At 41.1% G+C, this 13,794-nt stretch overlaps 1 protein-coding gene across 2 annotated transcripts in view; it reads left to right on the top strand.

The window, feature by feature from the left end:
- The window catches only part of NELL1 (neural EGFL like 1), an 860,623-nt gene that overhangs the window by 229,153 nt on the left and 617,676 nt on the right, over window positions 1-13,794 (top strand). For both annotated transcript variants that reach the window (XM_046016014.1, XM_046016013.1), the window contains exon 12: window positions 3,747-3,875. In XM_046016014.1, the coding sequence (XP_045871970.1) occupies window positions 3,747-3,875 (129 nt within the window). The remainder of the gene's footprint in view (window positions 1-3,746; window positions 3,876-13,794) is intronic.

The following is a 13,794-nucleotide window of genomic DNA, read 5'->3' as shown; positions in this document are numbered from 1 at the left end:
AGAAGAACTTGCCATATTCCTCTATTTATACGAGAATAATTCTGGAGGCTCAAGGCACTTATTAAAAATAGTCAAGTAAAAAGGCAAGTAGAAGTACTTGAATATTGGGCTGTGTGTGTATTCCACAATCTAGTCACAGTTTCTAATTTTGAAAAAATTAGCTGTTGATAAACAGCTGAAGGAAAAAGAACACCAAGGGCTAGTTAGAGGACTTGTTAAGGAGATTGTGGTGGCAACCAAAGACAAATATCCAGGAAAGGAAGGATCTGTATCCTAAATGTCATGCTATGGAGACACATCAGATAAGAAAGACAAATCCTTTAGAAGGATTCTGAAGTGTGGAGAAGTGAGGATTTATGACTTGGCAGCCAGTTCTGATGCTGGGGTGGGGTTTAAGGAATGAGAATGTCCAGCTGGGGTGATGAAAGTATCCTAAAACTGGATTGTGGTCATGGCTCCACAACTGTGTAAATTTATTAAAAATCATCAAAGTGTATCTTTATATAGAGGTGAGTTTTATGGTATGTAAATTACACCTCAATAAAAATGCTTAAAGAAAGAAAAATGGTGACTAGCAAACCAGTCACATTTGCCTTCCAGTTGGTTCAGAGGGTAGAGGCATTAAATGTCACTGTAGATTCATTGGTCTGTTCATTCACTTGTTAATTTACCCTCCTCTGTTTCCATCTGGCCGAAGTCTATCCATCTCTAAGCCATCCATCCAATTACCCTTGTGTGGGAAGCTTTGGTTGAGAGAAATGAATCAGACATAGACCCTGCCTTAAAGAAGTTGGAGTGATCAAAGTGAGGATATTTTGTTAAAGACAGTTGAAATTTCCACACGGAAAATAGAGATATATTGAGAATGAGAAACGTAAATTGTGGTCTGTTTGAATCTACACATGCAAAAAGGAGATCTTCTTTATCTTTTGCGGAGGGCTGTGAGATAACCTAGTGAGGAATAACCTTGGCCTCAGACCTGGGTTCTGGCTCTGTGTACCTACCACGACTAGCTTCTCCAAACTGTGACTGCCTCGTCTTTAAAATACAAATATTAATTTCAGTTTCATAGGGTTGTTAATAGAATTAAATGGGCCAATGCATGTAAAACATTTGAGTGTCTGGCATATAGTATGTAATCAATAAATGTTGTTATTATTACATCAGTGGTAGATTCTTTGACACTCTCCAGATGCATCCTTCTTCCTCATGGGTTGGAGTCCCCTTCCTTTCTTTTTTTTTTTTTTTTAAGATTTTATTTATTTATTTGACAGACAGAGATCACAAGCAGGCAGAGAGGCAGAGAGAGAGGAGGAAGCAGGCTCCCTGCCAAGCAGAGAGCCCAATGCGGGGCTCGAACCCAGGATCCTGGGATCATGACCTGAGCTGAAGGCGGAGGCTTTAACCCACTGAGCCACCCAGGTGCCCCGGAGTCCCCTTCCTTTCTGTAGGATTTGGTCCTCACCCCTTCTCATGTTTCTGTCTGTGATGAACCCAAGGTCCAGTTTTACATCCTCTAGAAGTGCTTTCTCCTTCCCTGAAACCCTGATTATTTATACCTTTCACATCTCGCTTAACATAGATTGCCTTGGTTACACTACTCCTGTATCTGACGTGTAATATCTTAGCTTGTAATTTTCCCTGTGTGCAGAGAACAGGTTTCACTCATCTTTATTTTGCTCCCATAAGCTTGCATGGTGCCTCTGTCCATAGAAGCAGATGCCCTATAAATAAAGATCATTCACTCCCGCAGAAAGGCAAGCAGGCAGTGACTAAATACTGCTTGAAAGAAGGCCTGGATTAATGAATGACACACATGCTTTTGGCACAGTGGTCAGGCCCCACCAAAGTAGATTTGACATTAAGGTTGGTTTGTCCCATGGGCCCTTCACTGTCCTTGAAGTACAATGTATCCAACCCCCTTCATTGTGGATTGACATGGCATACACTTGATAAAGATGCATTGGGACATCAACATTGTTTGAGTGGCTTTTTGTCCTGCCTGTCAAATGCATGCAGAAAGGAAAAGACAGTTGCAGTCTCCCGGAAAGAAATAGAAGAAACAAAGAACATGTCATAATAGATGCACGTATGACCTTGAGTCGGGCTTCCCAAATGCAAGAAAACGTGACAACTTAATTATTGATCAGTTCTGACGTGGAGAAGGAGGTCCAGGCATTTTCTCTGGCAAGGAGAGCTGTGATGTCTAAAAATGGTCTCTTCGGTAGCAAAAGCAAGAATGTTTATAGCAGCAATGTCTACAATAGCCAAACTATGGAAAGAACCTAAAAGCAAGTCTTTTTATTTGTAATGGTTATTTTAAGCCTTTAAAACCTTCCTAGAAGTGTTTTTGAATGGCCGAGTTGCAGATTTCCAGCAAGTTAAGCTTTTGCTCTGATTTTGATGGGGGGGAAGTTAGCAGATCGCAGGTAGTGAGGCTGAGTCTGATACTGGGCTCACCTATGGCTCTGGGTTCATGCTCTAATGTCCTGAGGAACAGTTAAACCCTTCACTTTTTAATCCCTAAGTTTTGCTAAGAAGGATGTAGGATATGGTAAAAAGTACATGGGCCTTGAAGTTCACCAGACCTGATTTTAGAACCCTGGCATCTCCACTTACTGGCTAGATGTCAGTGAGTTTGAGCTTCTTTTTCCTTGTCTAGAAGTGGAGGAGAACTAAAGGAGTGTCAAAAGAATATTTTAGGGAGAAAAGTAATTATCCTGGAAGGAATGTCTGAGATTCAGAAAGAGTGTTGGGAAAATAAATGTTTAACACGTGCTTTAAAAATGATGCCCTGGGGCACCTGGGTGGCTCAGTGGGTTAAGCCTCTGCCTTCGGCTCAGGTCATGATCCCAGAGTCCTGGGATCGAGCCCTGCATTGGGCTCTCTGCTCAGCGGGGAGCCTGTTTGCCCCTCTCTCTGCCTACTTGTGAGCTCTCTCTCTCTGTCAAATGAATAAATAAAATCTTTAAAAAAATTAAAAAGAAAATGATGCCCCTGGGAAATATTCAAGGATGTTCCTTGCAGCATTGTGATTCAAAACCTGTAAGTCATCCCAGTGCCCGTCTGTAGCATAATGGACAGATGGCGGAATGTTCATTGCTATAGAATATCATACAGCGTTGATGAATGAACTATGGATATGGGTATTATCAGGGACAAATAAAAAAAAACACCATAGAGAATATGTAAAATAGCATTTCTTTCATGGGAAGTTCAAAACGGGCAAAAGCTGAATGATCTATTTAGAAATAAGTGCCTATATCTGGCCAAACTATAAAAACATGCAAGGGAGTGATTAACACAAAATTCAGGATAGTTATTTTTGATGGCCAGAAGGGGGCCTGGGGAAGTGTCATTAAGGGGCACTGATAATATTCTGGTAGTATTAGTTCTATATATTCACGTGGATTCATCCTGTATATTTTCTATGAATCATGAATTTTGTGGTAAGACAATTTTAAAAAGACTGGTTATGTTAGAAAGTGAGGAGAAGGGGATTCAGGGTCCACATGGATCAAAGCCTTCCAGAAGGAACCTGCTTTGACCATTAAGGAGAAACATCTCAAGCACGAGACAGTCCAGAGTTTCCCATTCCTTTTCTCCCACTCCCTTCCTGGACCACCCTTGCACATTCCCAAGGTCGGTGTTTGTGCATGGTGCTGATAGACTGAAGAAAAATCACACTTTAGGATTTGCAAGTCTTCTGTTCTCTTCTGATGTGAAATTTTAATCACTTCTTTTAGGTCATAACTTTTGTGCAGAAGGCCCTAAATGTGGTGAAAACTCAGAATGTAAAAACTGGAATACAAAAGCTACCTGTGAGTGCAAGAATGGTTATATTTCTGTCCAGGGAGATTCTGCTTACTGTGAAGGTAAGTAAGCTATTTAATAAAATTGTTGGCGAGAAATGTATTCTTGGTAGACATGGTGGATGGTTGGAAGCCATCACTTGGTTCTGGTCTTGCAGGAACTTCCAAGAAATGACATCAACTCTCAAGGGTGCGCCTTTCTTCTGCTGTCTCCAGGCTTCTCAGTAGCATGTGAAAGCAAGACCTTTGGAGGTTGTTCTGAAACGCAGCAAAACCACAAAAGCAATAGGGCTGTAGCAGATCTTATGTTCTGCTTTCACTGTAATTAACAATCACTAGCAAAACCGTAAAGACATAATTTTCTGTTGTCTTCAGTAGATTTTTCTTTCTAAGTTCAGCTAAATGTGACATGGTGGGTCCTTTTTTTAAATGATGCTTTGATCCTACCTTTGACCTAACTGCCTTCTTCTTCACCTGCCAAGGTTAGATTCTTTTTTTCAGCTGGGCTTCTTAATGACTGATTCATGAGTTGCTAATTCACAATCTCTATTAAAAGTCACAGTGACAGATGGACTTACAACTTTGGCACTTGGACGGCTGCCATTATGGGGTTAGTGGCTTCAAGCATCAGTGATCCCATTTCCACTCTAGAGAGCAGAACAGCTCCCGTGTCTGATGTGAATGCCTCTTTCCAAGCTCAGTGCTTCACCTTGCTGATGGCAAGCCTTGCACACTCCTGCTCTTGTCTAGTGTCCTAGTATCTGAGCCTGCCCATTCTCAGGAGGTCACTGGCTATGTCTCTTCAATTTAGAGAAGTTCTAATAGGCAAAGTGATGACAAAGCTCTTTGTGTCCTCGTCGGACCCAGTCATTCCTGTTATGACCACAAACAATATATTGCACCTTGATGCTCTATAACTCAGGAAAGTAGATGTCTAGAATGGGATGGATGCTGAAAAACCTTGATCATGCTCTTCCAGTTGGTTGGGTTCTCTGCTGGCTCATGTATTCTCAAGGTAAAGACAATTCATGATGATAATGGTAAATTTTTTTCCATCTGTTTTCTATCATTGGTCCTTCCTTAATTTTTTTGGCTTTGACTAAAGACTGCTTGAGTTAGGAAAATGTGTCTAATCATCACTACTGCTCAGTACTTGGATGGCCTGTGGTTTCGGTTTCTCTTAGGAAGACTTCATTCACTACTTCTTTGTTTCTCATTAATGATACAGTATAATAGGTCTTTTCCTTTTCTCCTTTCCATTTCCTCTTTTGCTTACTTTTGTAGATTTAAACTTGATTAAAGAAACAAGGCGATTGGGAGGATGAAGTTGGCCTTTTGCTTATGAATCGTTTCTCATCTATCCTTCAATATCTTTTTACTCGTTTGCCAATTTTGAGGAAGAACACTATTCATTTCTTGAATATTTATTTATCTTAGCATGCACATGTGAGCAGGGGAAGGGGTAGAAGAGGAGAGAATCTCAAGCAGACTCCCTGTAGAGCACAGAGCCTGGTGCAGGGCTTGATCCCACAACCCTGAGATTATGACCTGAGCTGAAATCAACAGTCAGATGCTCAACCAACTGAGCCACCCTGGCACCCCAGAATGCTGTTAATTTCAGGACTTCACATTAATCCCTATTTTTTTTTAATATCTTAGGCTGTTTTTAATTTTTTGTCAGAAAATTTAATTTCAAAACTTTATAATATGAATATTCCTCCTCATTTCCCATGGAAAAATCCTACAAGCCAGGTAATGATCTAAAAAATTTACTCACAATTCTCTCTGGAGATAGACTATGAACAATTATAAAAATGACAGAAGGACCCTCAAAATAATTGGAATCCTGGCTCACCTCTTGGCAGAACCAGTACACCCACCATTCTTGACTCCTTTCAGCACTTGAGACCTAGCAGAATCTTGGAGAAAATTGCTGGTTTGCAAGTCGTTTGGGACTCTTTCATTCCTCACTGATGCCATGTTTTTTTTTTTGTTTTTGTTTTTTTTGTTTTTAAATCAACTGCATGAGAAGTCATTTGTGATTATAAGTCTGTCCTTTGTGTGTGAGGCCTTACTTACTGGTAATGATGAGTGATTTGAGGTCTGAACCACTGTTTCTTGGATTTACTTCTTTTTAGCCTAGTGTATGTGCCTCGTCTTGGGCCGGTGGCCCAAGTGCATTGTGGCGCCATCTTGGGTAACAGTGATGTGCTCAGGCTTCATCCTTTCTCTCTTACCATGGAGACGTCCTGCACGTTCCAGCGGGCTTGTGCATGGAGAAGACAGCACCGAGAGGAAATGACCAAATGTTAGAGCCCATGTGTGGTATAAGAATAGAACTTAGGAGTAAAGCAGGTGTCAAATACCAGCCGTCTAGTGGGAGGCACAGGGAACGATCTGGAGTGAGGATCCTCATTTAGAGCCAATGCCCACCTCTCCTCTCACTCTGCCATTGTCAGCATATTGGACGTGGGCCTTATGTTCCTTTGGTGGCTGATGACTGCCATAGCCTTAGGCATGGTGTCCTAACAGCAGTGTCAGAAGTAAGCAAGGAAGGAAGGGGGGATGGGTAAAAACACTTCTCTCTGTGAGGTTCTTTGTGTGTATAAAGACAGCTCTTCCTAGAAGGTTCCCTGTAACCCCCTGTGCCTGCCCCTATGCAGAAAGTTTCTGCTCTCATATTTTTCAGATCTGGGTGACATCCTCTTCACCTCTCGCACAGTTTTTGGGAAAGGGGAATGAGATGACTATTACTGGTTTGGGTTGTAGTCAATTCTTGGAGCTGGAGTAGGGGTTTGTCTTCCCTGAGACCAAATGATCTTTGTCCTTTAGCTGAACCACTTAGGACTGTGCATGGGAAGAGGGGAGTGGTTTTAGGTGGGCAGAAATCTATGTCTACCCCATTCTTCTATGGTTAAATGCAGTTTATGGTCATACCCCACTCTGTCATCGGACCTATGCCCAGCAATGTTCTGGTAGACAAGATTAGAGGTCACCAATTGCCCACCTGGGTAGCAGGGACTCTCAGGCTGAGTTCACTGTCTTACCATAGTGGAGAGAGAAGTAGATCCTTAGGTACCTATGAACTGCTTTGGGCAAGTTATTTTTTACTTTGAGTGTAAATGGAGTGAAAATGACCTATATTGTACAATGTACAATGAACAAGACTGCCTTGCAAATTAAAACAAAATATTACACACATTGTCCAGGCTATCTTGAAAAGCCTATTCAGGCTCTCAGTGGAAAAAGAAGCACAAAAGGCTTTCAATTTCCTTAACTTCCTAGGGTAGTAGCAGAGATACGGTGCATTAAAGACTCCGGCTCTGCAGAGATTGCGGGAGAAACTGCCATAGAGAAGCTATCGGAACTCTTAGTCAATCAGTAGAAGATAATAAGACCTTTTGTCAGCTATGATACAATTCAGAGGAGATCATTTCATTTTGCCTGGTCCAACTCAGTACCAGTGTTCCCCATTTTGAAAACAGTTGTAGTTGGATTTTGGTGTTTTATGAATCTGGTCTGCTGAGGCTTTTTATCTCTGAGATGGCATTTTCAATGAGTTGGTCTTAAAGGTTTCCTGATACATTGGCTTACATGAGAGGCAGTGTCTGGGAAAGTATAGCAATCGGGGGGTATACTCATTATCCTGAATATGGAGTCTGCATAAATAGCCTCACAAACTTTTTCTTGCTGTAGTTGAAAGTTATTTAGAAGAAGAAAAGCACAGTGTGGTGTCATAGACATCATGCAATCTGCCAAGCATGGGAAGTACTACAGTTAGCATTAAGTCATAATAATTTTTACTTACAGACTGCTTTGGATTTTTCAAAGTCCTCTCTGTGTATATTATAATCCTGGAGACTTAGTCTCCTGGAGACTTAGCGTAAACCTGTGAGGGAAGAGGCAGCGTTGGCCACATTGGCTTCATTTTACAAGTGCCAGATACTAATGCTCAGAGAAATGAAGTCAAGATAATATTCAACTCCTTTCTACTCCCTACCCTCTCCATCCCCCGTCCTGTTCCAATATTATATTTTTGTTCAGAACACTTGCTACTTCCTTGATCCAATGAAATGTGGATGGATGTGACCTATATTTCAAGGTAGGAGCTCTAAGACCTGTTCTAAGGGTCCACCTCATTCTCTTTCCTCTGTAATGCAAAATTGGCACTGTTCCAGAGCAGCTCTTCTCCTTTACTTGGGATTCGAGAATGAAGAGTGCACGGAGCTGTGGGACAATCAACAGGTGACGGATGTGTGGCGTGCATGAGAAATCATTGTCTGAACCATGGAAATGCTGAGCGGTGCAACTATCTGAGGGTGTGATTACCTTTGCGTAACTTAACCAAAGCCTACCGTATCCCTTCCTGAATTAGCTGGTAGAAATTGTGTGGTTTCAGAAAGATAAGCTCTAGCTCAGTGCTCATGACTGAAAGCATTTTTTTTTTTTAATTGAAGGTTACTAGAAAAAGTGCCAATTGAGTGGGTCATTAATAGTCTGCTCGGGCCCTGCTGCCCTGCGATAGACTTTTTGCAGACCACAAGTTGTAAATTAGTGCTTTGTTATGGCCAATTCCAACATGGGAAATTGGATTTCCCAATTATGATGATAGTGAAACAAAGCATGTCAAAGACTTAGCAAATTGTCTGGTATTCACTAAACATTTAATGGATCACATAGTTACCATTATGGTCATCATTAACTTATATAATTAACGCTTATGATTGTCTTTCTTGGAAGTTGAATAACGTGTACTCCTGAGGCCAATATATTGCAATAGTAGGCTTCCATCATTAAATCTTTTGGGGGAGAGTCCTTAGGTGGAAGGATCAGGTCTTATCAGTTCTGCCAGGAGCATATTGTTGGCAGTGGGGGTACCAAGTGTCATTTATAATGATTAAGTTTTTCTTCGTTGGTAAATACATGAGTGGAGCTGGATTCAAGGAAATGTTGTGGAAAAAATAACCTGTATTGGTATGAATTTAATTTCATGTCACAAAACCACTAAAATGTCTGAAACACGGCAACTGTTAGCAAGGAGATTGATATCTTCTTTGAAATAACGGGTGTGATAAAGGGCCTGACCCTTTGAATGTTAAGAGGCTGGGAAACTGGTAGAAAAGTCAGAATTCAACTGGAAAGTGGTTTCAGAATAGCTAAAGGGGATAGCTATTTATTGGTTGCAGAGGGTAGTACGTAGGCGTTTCCATAGAAACAAGACCATGTGAACTCTTGATTAAGAGAATGCATGGGAAAAGAGCTAGTCGCTTAATTATACTTCTAATTATCCATGGATTAATCAGGTAACTCTTGTTGTTTTGATTTTTATAAAATGCATGGACCTCATGATATATGTAGCCCAATTTATACTTAAATACGGGCTTTGGTCTCCTGAAGTCCTGCATTGGACAGCATAGGCATCAAAGCCTCTCTTGATTTTCCGTACTAATAGAATCTTAACCCTAAGCTCCAGCTCTCATTTATTTCCAGGGATTCAGAATGCATGGAATAATACCCTGGCTTATCCTTCTCCCCCACCCCATGGTGCATGCATGACTAATGGAGAGATCTTCTGGTACCCAGTTACCTCTCATCCTCATGCCTCATGTCCCGTCTTTCCAAGACTGTGATCTCTAGCCTTTGCTTTGCTCATACTAACCCCCGTGTCCCCTCCTTCCCAATAGCAGATACAGATGAACCTTCTTCCTAGTCCTGACTTTGCTCTGCCTCTGTTGCTTTATTCCCAAGGCTGTGTTGCAAAAGCATCGGCTCTGTCTTCCCAGCCCCTCTTAAGAACCCACCCTTTCCCCCTAACTATCTTCTCAGAATTATTAAAAAAGACAAAGAAAAGAAAAAGCCCAAATCCAAATCCTGGTTATTGCATTTGGGTTAATTGTTAAGTTTGGGTTAATTGTTAAGTTCTGGGCTCAGGAAGGAGCCCCTGATGAACCAAGTGGGCCAATGGTCAGGACTGAAGTTAAAGTAGCACTGTTGTGTGTCTTTTTTTTTTGTTGTTGTTGTTGTTGTTGTGTGTCTTTAAACCATGTTTGAGAAGATTTGTAAGATACTGTTCTGAATTTTTAGTTAATGCTTTGTGATTAAAGTGTTGCAAGTGTTGATTAGGTTTCCAGGCTAGCACTAGTAGCCTAGTTAACCCGTCATGTAGCTGAACTATTGTATGTCAAAGCTCTCCTGAATTCAGGGTCCTGAGAAGAGAGGACTATGTGCTTGTCTCTGTCTCTGTTAATGATACTTCCATTTACTTCATTCACAAACTATAGAAGTCCTCAGTCCCAAACTTCCCCTCACCCCTAATATCTGCTATGTTAGGAAGTCTTATATTGGTGATCCCTCCAAAATGAATCCAAGTTCACCCATGTCTTGCCAGGACCCAAGACTCCTTTATCTCTTGGCTAGTGATTGCAGTGGTGTCTTGCCTGCTGGAATCCATTCTCCAAACACTGATCAGCTTGGGCTTTTTAAAAAATGTGAGTCTGGGGCACCTGGGTGGCTCAGTGGGTTAAAGTCTCTGCCTTCAGCTCAGGTCATGATCCCAGGGTCCTAGGATTGAGCCCTGCATTGGGCTCTCTGCTCAGCAGGGATCCTGCTTCACTTCCTCTTTCTCTGCCTGCCTCTCTGCCTACATGTAATCTCTGTCTGTCAAATAAATATATAAAAAGAAATCTTAAAAAAATAAATAAAAATGTGAGTCCTATTATGCCACCCTTTTGTTTAAAATGGTCTAATGGCTCTTACTCCTCTTGGAGTAATGTCCCAGTTGGGTCCTAGGTAAGGCTCTCTGTGAGTGGGAACCTACCTACTACCCTGTTTTCAACTCCTACCGTTCTTTCCTCTGCCCTCTCAACTATTAAACCATAGTTCTTTGTGCTCCTGAAACAGGCTCATGCAATGATCCAGTTCTTAGCCTGGGATACCCTGTACCCAATCTTTGCAAATCTGTTTTCTAGTCATTGTTTAAATTGTAACGCAAATGTCACCACTTCAGAAAGCTCTTTCCTAACCACTCTCCCTAAATGAGCTCTGCTCCTACCCTTAGCTACTCTCTGTAACATTTTTTATTTTCTCCATAGCACTTATTCTCTAAAATTGTGGGGGTTTTCCTGCTTAAAATTTGGTGATCTTTTCTCCTTAGAATATAAGCTGTGTGATGGCAGCAATTTTATCTTATTTACTGACTCTCAAGCGCCTGGAAAAGTGCATAGTAGGCTGAAGACACGGAAAAGTATTTTTTTTAAATTTATGAATGAATGGAAATCTCCAGCAGATTCTTGCCTTTCCACATCTGATACTGCTTTCCTTTCTTGAATCCGATTAGTTGTCTCAGTGCTGCTTAAGGGCTGCTTTGTAAAATGCAGAGTCTGCTCCTTTTGCTAACGCCCAGTTTCTGTAATCTTACAGTGCTGCCTGCTTGAGTCCATGTAAAGACTCTGTGACAAGAGAATCGGTTTTTAAAATAATTGTGGTCACTCGATAGCGAAAAGCTAAACAATCCAATTAAAAAATGGGCAGAGGATCTGAATAGATGTTTTTTTAAAGAAGCATACTTGTGCCAACAGGGATGTTTAATATCACTAATCATCACGGAAGTGCAAATCCAGACCACAGTGAGCTATCACCTCGCTCCCCATTGAAGGGCTGGTCTCAAAACAACAGCTGGTGACAAGTGTTGGGGAGGATATAGCAGAAAGGGAACTTTTGTGCACTGTTGGTCAGAATGTAAATTGGTGTAGCCATTATGGAAGACAGTATGGAGGAGGCTTTCAAAAAATTTAAAAAGAGAACTACCATATGATCCAGGAATTCCACTTCTGGGTACCAGAAGAAAATGAAAATACTAATTTAGAAAGATATATGTACCCTGCTGTTCATTGCAGTGTTGTTTATAATAGCCAAGGTCTGTAAACAGAAGTATCTACTAATAGGATGAATGGGTGAGGAAAATGTGTATTTTATATATATATATGTATGTATACGTACACATATGTGTGTGTGTGTGTGTGTGTGTGTGTGTGTGTGTGTGTGATGGAATCCAGCCATTAAAAAGAAGTCTTGCCATTTTAAAAAAAAATTTATTTATTTATTTGACACAGAGAGAGAGAGATCACACAGGCAGAGAGGGGGGAGCGAAGCAGGCTCCCTGCTGAGCAGAGAGCCCGATGCGGGGCTCGATTCCAGGACCCTGGGATCCTGACCTGAGCAGAAGGCAGAGGCTTTAACCCACTGAGCCACCCAGGCACCCTAGTCTTGCCATTTGTGACAACATGGAGGGAACTTGAGGGCATTGTCCCAAGTAAAATAAGTCGATGTATCCTCTTGTTTATAGGTGGAATGTAAAAAACACAACCAAGCTCATCAACACAGATGGGTGGTTGCCAGAGGTGGCGGAATGGGTGGGGGACAAAAGGGGTGAAGAGGAGGGTCAAAGATACAAACTTCCAGTTATAAAAGAAGTTGTGGGGATGTAATGTACAACATTGTCCCTGTAGTTAATAAAACCATATAGCATATTTGAAAGTTGCTTAAAGAACTGGTCTTAAAGGTCCTCATCATACACATAGAAAAAAAATAGTAACTGTAGTGATGGATGTTAACTCTACATCTTGTGATCGATGCAGTGTACACAAATATCAAGTCATGGTTTAATAACTTAAACTAATGTTATATGTCAATTATATCTCAATAAAATTTTAAAACTTACAGAAAAAAATTTTGTGTCTTGACCCAATAGAAGCTTTCATTTCCATTCAAATGGACGTTCAGGTGGATGTTCCTGGTTAGAACGTGGCTTTCCTCAAAGTTGGGATTCAGGAATCCAGGCTCTTGCCCTCTTTGGCTCTGCCATGTGTAATATGTGGTTTCTAAAGTCGCCATGGAAGGGGAAAAGGGAGTAGAAGGTGATGAAAGGGAGGTTTTTGTAGGGCCAGTGGGTCACATTCCACTGGCTAGAATTTAGCACTAGCTATATCTAACTGCAGGAGGGGCTTGTAAGTGTTGTCTAGCTCTGTGCCCAGGAGGCCAAAGAATCTGTTTTGGTGAATAGGTTTTCTGTTCTTGCCACAGATACTAAATGAAAAAATCCTCCCCCTCCATTAACTTTATGCTTTTTGCCTTTTGTTTATTGCCTGTGTCTCATCCAAATGGACTTCTGGCTTCAACTGGTTGTATTAACACTTGCTTACTTGGAAACTTGGTAGGATTTAAGTAAACGGTCTCTTGTACATTCTTGTTTCTTTTCTCCAGGCTTCTCTTTGGCTTCCGTTGTATCACCTCATCTGGATTTGCTCTTTCCCCAATATACCCTACATGCCAAAGTGACCCATCTCCTTTTCCTTCCATAGAACAGTCATAGCCTCTCATGTGCTAGAATTTTGATGAGTTTTATGTTAAAAGAAAACAACTCATGGAACAAGCTTATACACATTTGTAAAGGATTGATACCCTCATAATGTTCCCAGAGGTAAATATATTCTCTAAAGAGGATGCTTGTTAATTAAGAAAAATCCCCAATCTGTTAAATCTCAAGTAGCAGAGCAAAAGAAAGTGGAAATTTAAAGCAGCATGAATGTGGAAAAGAGCACACTGAGGCATGGGGACAGAACAGATTGTCCTTCCTGGGCCTTTGCCTTGGTAGTCAGCTGTCCTTAAATATTCCTCCTTTCTAGCATTTTCTCTGCCTCCATTTTTTTTTTTCCTCCTTGACTACTCTCAAAGCAATGATGTAGTAGAATAATATTGAACGAAGGATAAGGAAATCTTGATTGATCCTGGCTCTATCACTTAGCAGTTGGGTAACCTTGGAAAGTCACCCAATTCTTCCATGTCTTGATTTTTCTTGTGGTACAAATAGGACTTGAAACAAGGTTAGCATAGATCCATTTGGTTGTGAAGGTTAAATGAGATACTGAATGTGAAAGCATTCTATGAAGGCTAAAGTAATGTAGCTCATTACTGTAATATTATT

The sequence above is a fragment of the Meles meles genome, chromosome 8, assembly GCF_922984935.1.
Source record: "Meles meles chromosome 8, mMelMel3.1 paternal haplotype, whole genome shotgun sequence".
Taxonomy (NCBI): Eukaryota; Metazoa; Chordata; class Mammalia; order Carnivora; family Mustelidae; genus Meles; species Meles meles.
Note: the sequence above shows the minus strand (reverse complement) of the source record. Positions and strands in the feature narration are given on the sequence as shown.